Source organism: Mixophyes fleayi, chromosome 12 (genome assembly GCF_038048845.1).
Source record: "Mixophyes fleayi isolate aMixFle1 chromosome 12, aMixFle1.hap1, whole genome shotgun sequence".
NCBI lineage: Eukaryota > Metazoa > Chordata > Amphibia > Anura > Limnodynastidae > Mixophyes > Mixophyes fleayi.
Window position 1 is genome coordinate 13293641 of NC_134413.1, and position 9709 is coordinate 13303349.

At 39.5% G+C, this 9709-nt stretch overlaps 1 protein-coding gene across 2 annotated transcripts in view; it reads right to left on the bottom strand.

Annotated features, from left to right (window-relative positions):
* The window catches only part of LOC142108183 (alpha-1-antiproteinase F-like), a 62558-nt gene extending 53372 nt beyond the window's left edge, over positions 1 to 9186 (bottom strand). For both annotated transcript variants that reach the window (XR_012680114.1, XM_075191803.1), the window contains exons 1-2: positions 9035 to 9186; positions 6435 to 6560 (exon numbers count right to left, since the gene is read on the bottom strand). Coding sequence is in view for 1 of the 2 variants with exons in the window: in XM_075191803.1 (XP_075047904.1) it covers positions 6435 to 6560; positions 9035 to 9076 (168 nt within the window). In the remaining variant the exon portion in view is untranslated. The remainder of the gene's footprint in view (positions 1 to 6434; positions 6561 to 9034) is intronic.
* Positions 9187 to 9709: the final 523 nt, after the last annotated feature.

Consider the following 9709-nt stretch of genomic DNA (forward strand, 5'->3'; position numbering starts at 1 on the left):
ATATACACACACAGACATACAGAAAGAGAGAGACAGACTAGGGTCAATTTGATAGAAGCCAATTAACCTACCAGTATGTTTTTGAAGTGTGGGAGGAAACCGGAGCACCCGGAGGAAACCCACGCAAACACGGGGAGAACATACAAACTCCACACACTCCACCACTTCAGCTACTATAGTATACACTTGGCAACAATTAGACCTATCTTGGTTTTTTTTTATGTGTATCCAATTTTATCAAAAACAGAAGAAAAACATATTGAGATTTCTATTCTTACATGTCGGACAATTAATTTATTACATCACTGGTTCATTTGTTGCACTGAGTTTTGAAATTCAGTGAAATATCATTAAATAGAGCCAAAATTCAGAACCTACAAGTGAGTAGGTCTGATCAGTATTTAGCAGTGTTCAAGGGGATATTAAATTAGGTATAAAAAATGTTCTACTCTTTTCCCATTGAACATAAAGATGACTCATTTGCGTATGAGCAAAGATTCTTCTACACACTTGGGTTTCAGTGTCCTATTTTGAACTATATCCAACTTAACATATGTGCAACCTTAAATCTAGCATATAAAATACAATTACAATATTCCCATCACCATAAAACATTATAGGAAAATTAACACAAGTACTGTAAAATAGCGGCATACACAAGGACCAGAGATGGATAACAGCCAAAGAGACGTTACTGTGGTGGCACTTCTCGTTAGGAGCTCGGGAACTCTTGCGTTCCAGTGCCCATTGTGCAGTGATCTTCTTGTACCTTCTAGTACCATTTCTACCTTAGTGGAGTCAGTATTTGCATAGATACAGCAATTTCTGTACCAGTACAGCAGGTGCTATAACCACCACCTAGAACTATACTCATACACTGCTCCAAGCTTACCTACACTCCAACTTCAATCTCTTCCCCTGTAACAACAGTTCCAGCAAGTGGAAACCGTAATCCCCGGCCTGATCTTGCTCTAAAAACTGCCATCTAAACCCCTACTCAGTAGTCCTTTGCTGTCCCAGAGTTGGGAATTTTGTACTCTCATATTTTCTCAAACTCTGCCCCTCTGGGAGAGGGTGTAAGGTTTCCCTGGCTATTAGGCTTATTGGAGGGTGTTATCAGAGAGAATGGTTACTGCCTGCCCTCGACCATGGCTGGGATCATCATCCACAAGTCTATTATTGGGCTCTCCAAGATAAATGTGGAGTACACATACAGTCATGGCTAAAAGTTTTGAGAATGACACAAAGTTTGCTGCTTCGGTTATTTTAGACCTTTTTGTCAGATGTTGTTGTGGTATAGGGAAGTAAAATTACAAGCATTTCATAAGTGTCAAAGGCTTTTATTGACAATTACATTAAGTTTATGCAAATAATCAATATTTGCAGTGTTGACCCTTCTTTTTGAAGACCTCTGCAATTCACCCTGGCATGCTGTCAATCAACTTCTGGGCCACATACTGAGTGATGGCTGCCCATTCTTGCCTAATCAATGCTCGGAGTTTGTCAAAATGTGTGGGTTTTTGTTTGTCCACCCGCAATTTTGCCTAAGAACACAGCCATGAATAAAGAATGGTACCAAAACATCCTCCAAGAGGAACTTCTTGCAACCATCCAAGAACAGTTTGGTGATGAACAATGCCTTTTCCAGCATGATGGAGCACCTTGCTATAAGGTAAAAAAGATAACTAAGTGTCTCGGGGATCAAAACATCAAAATTTTGAGTCCATGGCCAGGAAACTCCCTAGACCTTAATCCCATTGAGAACTTGTGGTCAATCCTCAAGAGGCCGGTGGACAAACAAAAATCCACAAATTCTGACAAACTCCAAGCATTGACTAGGCAATAATGGGCGGCCAACAGTCAGTATGTGGCCCAGAAGTTGATTGACAGCATGCCAGGGCGAATTGCAGAGGTCTTCAAAAGAAAAGGGCCAAAATTGCAAATATTGACTCTTTGCATAAACTTAATGTAATTGTTAATAAAAGCCTTTGCACGTAGGAAATGCTTGCAATTTTATTTCAGTATACTAGAGCAACATCTGACATATGGTCTAAAAACACCGAAGCAGTAAACTTTGTGAAAACCAATACTTGTGTCATTCTCAAAACTTTTGGCCATGACTGTAGAGAATAATACCTTATTGACCACAGTAACCCCCAGTTTAACCTGCTAGGTGAAATCTCTGATCTACCGCCCTCTGTCGCTGAAAGTCCCATGAAAAACGTATCAATGAGCCACACATACAAAAGATTGAGGTGCATACATTACGTTATCAAACATAACTGATAGCAGTACTTTCACAGAAAGGGGATTCAATAATACTTTAAACATATAATTGACATTGTACATGTTAACACAACAGAGATCAGAACTCCTGTAATGGACGAGATTCTGACCTCATCCTTTACTGAAAGTGTCTTGTACTCACCTCCAAAAACATATGGGGGCATCTTTACAATGTAGGTCTAAAATAAACTGTGGGCACAAAATTGTGCCTTGTGAGAAGTAAAGTACTTGGTGGTTCTCAATTTGTCATAGGCACAAATACTCCCATCTTCGGCCCCACTTCTACCTATTTTTTAATTATCTTTTCGATCCCATGGTCTACTCAATACGGAGGCCGGCAATTCCTGAGTCCACTACAGATTAATACAACCAGGCCCACTAGTAAACAGAGGTTTCTGGGGTTCTAACACCTTTCTTACGTCAATATTACTCCTGGGACAAGTGTTCTTCTAGCTGGACCTGTCCTAAATCTAGATCTTGTTTTTTGCCTGCGAGGAGGTCTGGGAGAGAGATGCTTCTGGGGCCTCCATCAAGGCACAGCATACTGGGGTGACTGAAGCTTCTCACTCCAGGGGGTAAATGTATCAAGCTGAGAGTTTTCCGGCGGGTTTGAAATGTGGAGATGTTTCCTATAGCAACCAATCAGATTCTAGCTATCATTTTGTAGAGTGTACTAAATAAATGATAGCTAGAATCTGATTGGTTTTTCAAACCCACCAAAAAAACTCTTAGCTTGATACATTTACCCCCAGGTATGCTTTAAATCTTTTTATGTGGAATGTCTCTTTTTTATGCCCAGGTAGAGGGAAGTTATGGGTTAGGGTAAGTAAATGTGCCTTATAGTCTTGGGGAACCAAAAGTTGTCACATGGTTGTTCGTAGCGGCCACACAATTCTATCCCTCTCCATTCTACTGCTGGGGATGGTGGAGAGTTCTTCCTATTCACCTCCCCAATATCTATGTCCATCTTAGGTTTGTTCAGTCTTATTCAACTAACCAGTTGTAGGTCACCAGCATAGCAGGCTCTTTGAAGGTGGTTCTTGATCTACTCATAGTCTGAATTGTAAAAAAAACCACACTAGCTCTGTCTGTCTCTAAGAGATTAAAGCCAAGAGTCCTCAGGACTTCCCTTCCAGCCATTCACCACCAGCTAGACAACGATTGTGATTGGCTGGCAGTGAAGGGGAGTCCTGTGAACTCTAACCTTACTCATATAGGATGAGGAATTTTGTGCAGAACAAAATTGATAGCGGAAAATCCACTTGGAATGATTAAGGCCAAATTCTGCAGAAGAAATGTGTGCAATGTAATGGCCAAATTCGTACAATGCAAATATTTTGCAGGAACAAGTTTTGAAAATCTTGCAAATTTCTGTTGGTGAATTAGCCAAATAAAAGTCAACATATACTAAACCAGCAACAAGAGCCACATCAGCAGTTATAAAAGAAACTATCCTCTAAATGTGGCCTCCTATCAAGTGTACATATCCTGACAGTGGAGTCTAACAGAATAACAATGGGCCTGATTCATTAAGGATTTTAACTTAAGAAACTTCCTATTTCAGTCTCCTGGACAAAACCATGTTACAATACAAGGGGTGCAAATTAGTATTCTGTTTTGCACATAAGTTAAATATTGACTGTTTTTTCATGTAGCACACAAATACTTGATAGCTTATTTGTACACTGAAATTTAAAGTTGATATTTGTGTGCTACATGAAAAAACAGTCAGTATTTAACTTATGTGCAAAACAGAATACTAATTTGCACCCCTTGCATTGTAATGTGGTTTTGTCCAGGAGACTGAAATAAGAAGTTTCTTAAGTTAAGATCCTTAATGAATCAGGCCCAATATTCTTAAACTCTATAAAAATGCCTGTAGGACCACAATCATCATCATCTATTTATATAGCGCCACTAATTCCGCAGCGCTGTACAGAGAACTCATTCACATCAGTCCCTGTGCCATTGGAGCTTACATTCTAAATCCCCTAACACACACACACACAGACTGAAAGAGACTAAGGGCAATTAACCTACCAGTATGTTTTTTGAGTGTGGGAGGAAACCAGAGCACCCGGAGGAAACCCACGCAAACACGGGGAGAACATACAAATTCCACACAGATAAGACCATGGTCGGGAATTGAACTCATGACCCCAGTGCTGTAAGGCAGAAGTGCTAACCACTAAGCCAGCATGCTGCCCACAATACAATCTAGAAAGTATAACAAGATTTTCAACTGATAGTAATAATTTATTAAGTTTAGAAGAAAATACCTGTTCACCTAGACAAGCTTCCACAGACTTATCTAGTCTCTGAAGATTCCCTATTTCTTTGAGCAATTCTTCAAAAGAGTTCCTATTTATACCCAGTGTAAACAAGTCCCAGAGAGTGCTAATATTATTTTTTGACTACTATAATCCAGATGATTCCATCTACAATCTGTGCCTCAGTGACAGAATTACAAACTATATTCTACATGCCAGAACTTAAACATGACTGACCAAAACTTGAGCTGAAATTGCCTACATAACAACAGCCCTCATTGCCTTTATGAAACCCTTATAAGACCATCAATATGCCAAGCTACTCATGCTTTTAACCTATAGCAACCCCTTTTCCATTAATGCTAGATATGTTTACCAGGGGGTAAATGTATCAAGCTGAGAGTTTTCCGGCTGGTTTGAAAAGTGGAGATGTTGCCAATAGCAACCAATCAGATTCTAGCTGTCATTTTGTAGAATGTACTAAATAAATGATGGCTAGAATCTGATTGGTTTTTCAAACCCGCCGGAAAACTCTTAGCTTGATACATTTACCCCTAAGACTATGTTGCATCCAAGTACTCCTGCACAGATATGTTGGTGCTTATTATCAGTTAGAAAATAGACACTTGCAGAGAAGGCAAACTTAAAGAACTAAGGTCAGGAACCAGATCAGCAATGACAGTAGAGTTGCGAAGTAGAGTGGGATACTTTTGCCATTTAACACTGGAAGTCCTGTGTCTCCCAGCCTGGGTTCTTGGTTAACGCAGTGCCCTGCGCCAAGGGCTCTCCTCCATTGCGGATAAGCAGATCCTGCTTAGCGTTTGCGATCCAGATGTCCCACTCTCTCAGCCATATTCCCTCATACTTCACACCCCAGTCACACCACTGACCCCATTGGAGCTTACAGTCCCTAACACAAGCGCACAGATAGACACAAACAGACTCGGGTTAATTTTTGTCAGCAGCCAATTAAACTACTAGTGTGGAAGGAAACCCACGCAAACACAGGGAGAACATACAAACTCCACACAGATAAGGCCATGATCAGGAATCGAACTCTGGAGCCCAGCTCTGTGAGGCCAAAGTGCTAACCACTGAGCCACTGAATATTATAACAGTGATCTGTAATAAACAGCATAATATAAATGTCCTTTGCACAATAATTGCCTATAGACATCACTGTACATAGTGCAAGTACATTTGGAACATAACTGACTATATGAAATACACCTGTCCCTTTTAGCAGGGGCATTAACTACAGCATTTAGTTCTACTATAATAAAGTCTATTGTGAGAGAACCAGGGATAAAAAGTATAGTAACTCATCTACCTAGTAGTGTGAGAACTGAGGTGCAGATTGTCTGGGAGATAAGGGTCCTTTCATTTCGTCACAAATAGGGTTAATGTATATTAGTTAAGAAAATATGTATTTATTTTATTAGCTAATTAGAAATAAAACTCTTCTTGAATGCAGATGCTCTTTTACTATGAGATGAAGTCAGTTAGGAGAACACAAGGGAAAGGATTCATGGATAACAATAAAGTAATAACATATGTTCTGGACTAGTCGTAGCCGGGCTTGCTGACCCTGACCAACTGGTCAAACTATGAGGGTGGTGGTTGGTCGTGATGGGAGAGTGAGTGACGCAATCAGCATGTGCTTGTTGCTGAGGGCCAAAAAATCTAAAAATGTTTAAGTTTGTTTTGTTTTTTTCATAATAATATATATTCTACCGCCTTCAGGGCTGGGATGCGGAGAGGGGCAGCTGAGACAGAACCTGCTTAGATGATATAAAAGCTTTGGGGAAAAAGCATAAAAAAGTTAAAACGATAAAACAATAAAGATATGGTAAATATTTCCCTGTCTCGTATACAAACCAGTAACAGAAGGTGGACAGGGAACACCGCTAAAGCTTTCGATAACAACTTGTATCTCATCGTTCTCCTGATGCATTTAATTACAATAAGAGTGTATTGAACTTTCTGGCTCCTCTGTTGTTTGGCCTGAATAACCAAAAATGTTTGTGTTTCTGATCAGGAGATTTGTGCAGGAACATTAAACAACAGCTTGGGTCTTGCCTAAATGAAATCTGTCTAATCATTAATCAATAAATTATTCTGAGCAAAATACAAAGTTTCTTCAATTTATTATAATAGCTATTGATTTAAGTTGCTTGTTTGAAGGGGATCGGTAGTGATCAAATCAATTTCTGTCACTTGTTTCAACATATCTGTCATTTTCTTCTTTACAGCATCAACTGACTCAAAATGTGTCCCTTTAAGTACTGATTTAATTTTTGGGAAAAAAAACAAATCGCAAGGTGCTAAAGCGGGAGAATATGGAGGATGTTCAAGTGTAGTAATGTGTTTGTCGGTCAAAAACTGCTTCACAGAAAGTGCTGTGTGAGAAGGCGCATTGTCCTGGTGAAGAAAGAAACCATTTTTCCACAGTTGTGGCCGTTTCTTTCTGACTCTTTCTCTCAGCTTTTTCAAAACTTCCTTATAATAATGCCGATTAACTGTTGTGCCTTCTGGAACCCATTCTTCCAAAATTACACCCTTGATATCGAAAAAAACAATGAGCATTGCTTTGAATTTTGACTTGCTTTGATGAGCTTTTTTCATTCTTGCTGATGACGGTGTTTTCCAGTGCATTGACTGTCTTTTGGTTTCAGGATCGTAATGGAAGATCCAGGTCTCACCATAAGTGATTACTTTATGAAACAGGTTTGGATCTGTGTCAAGTTGCTGCAAAATGTCAACACAACATTCCTTGCGAAGTTCTTTTTGCTCTGGTGTGAGAACCCTTGGGACCATCTTTGCACAAACTTTCGTCATGTTAAGATCCTCACGCAAAATTTTCCATACGGTGACTTTGTCAATGTTCACAGATTCAGCTATCATTCGAGCACTGGGTCGGTGGTCTTTTCGAACAATCTGACTGATTTTTTCAACATTTTCTTCGGTTCTTGAAGTGCAATGTCGTCCAGGGCGATCATCATCTTCAACATTCTCACGTCCCTCGCTAAATCTTTTTTTTCCACTCAAACACACGTTCACGAGACAGGCAGTCATTCCCATAGGCCATAGTAAGCATTTGAAAACATTCAGTTGGTGTTTTGTGCAATTTTACTAATAATTTCATATTAAACTTAGCATATTTTCGGCACTCTACAGAAAACACAACCAAACTAAATGGCGACTCACAGTCAACTGAACATCATAGAGTGATGCAGCTTGTCATGCAGGTTCAGACAGGTTCAAGGTTACTACGTATGCAGTTATAACCGGTTCTGACTGTTTTGTTTACTAGGTGGAATCACAGTCTCGTTATTTTATAGACATACCTCATATATGCTTTGTATATTGATGCTACTGTAAATGGTATCAGTTCCTTATTTTAGAAAGTGACAATTATATATTCTTACCTCTAACTTCTGCCCTTTCTATAGAATAGTAATTTGGGGTGTAACTAGACACTGGTGGGCTCGACAGGAAGATTGTACAGGGGCTCCCAGCGGTGTAGCACGGTGCAATGGCGCTCGGAGAAAGCACCTGCTCAGGTGACCCTGCATCAGCACAGCACTGATAGTGCCGTGGCCGCCCTCTAGCTCCTCCCCTCCCACAAACTCCCTGGACATTATATGTATATAATATTATATGTATATGTGTTATGTATACCAAACCAGCACTGACAAACAGTAATAAATAAAATGCATTCATTTCATAACATGGTTCAAATCTAAATATTTTGTATTTCTTTAAGAAATAGATAGGCAAGGGTGGAGCACCCAACAGGACGGGTGGCGTTCTGGCTGCTATGCCCATACCACGCCCTCGCCCCTTGCCCAAGGGTAAAAAAACACATATATGTCAAAGAAACAGCTTAGACTGAAATATCAGAGCTTTGTGCTTCTTGCATTACTGCATGTATCAGAGACTGAAAAGTGCAGCGACTCCTTCAACCTACCAGTAATAGGTATAAAGATATGTTAGCAAGGGGTCCATTCACCTTGATTATACAATTAAATATGTCTGAAGTCTGTAGTAGATTCTAACTAAATTCAGTTTTATAGTAAAAAGACATATTGGCATCATGACATCAAGCCTTATTTTCCTGCGGTCTAATGCAAAGAGCTTCATTTTATCAAAAACTGTTCTTGTGTCATAGACAAATAATTCAAGCACACAGAAAATCCAAGGTGAAATCAGGGAATTACGCCAACCATTTCTAACAGACATGAAATTAGAGACAGCTGGTTTGCAGCAAATGAGTCTTTCATCTATAGGCTGTAAAACCAAAGTTACTCATTCAATAAAACTGCAAGAAGGCAATTACTATAAAATATAATGTGGGTGTTCTTTCTATATATTACAAAATAATTTACAGGACATATAAATAGGTTGCGCTAATAATTATCATTGGGCGATGAAGAGGACCTGCCTCTAGATTTACAAACAATTAACAATGGGTTTACTTGCTTGTTCTGAGCCGATGCTGGTAACGTATAGGAACCCATGGCCGTACCACCAATATTTTCTTGTGGGAAAGAGGTTCCTTATAAACTCATAGTTTCCCAGGAAGCCATTAAATAGTTGGTCCTTTAGATCTCTGTAACAATTGGTCTCATCGCCTAAAACAATACATTGTGTTAGATTCCTTATGAATCTTCATGTGATATTTTCAGCTGGTTGAAGTTAAATTTTCATTTTTTTACTGTTTACATTACAAAATATTAAAATGACAGCCCAAATTCATGTGTTAACAATAAACAGTTACTCTGAAGCATCCAGTGGCTATACCACAGCATACAAAATTCATAGCAAAACGGGAAACAGACATATAAAGTTTTCCCAACTTTTGCTACTTTACGAGGTCTTTAGTGGTCCAATGAACAGTACATTAAAGTGATATTGGCCACAGCTGCTTGTGGTGAAAGAAGGTTAATTGGTTTATATTGGGACGCGCACAAAGAATGCAAGAAGAGACATTTATCTGGAACCACCATCCACTCCTGCGTTCCTAGGGCCTCAGCCATTAAGGAGTGTATCACACGAATGTGTGCCTATTGTGAGCACATAATACACTGCACTAGCTCAGAACCAGACGGTACTCAGTAGAGCGCAACCACTCCCAAGTTACCACAGAGCGC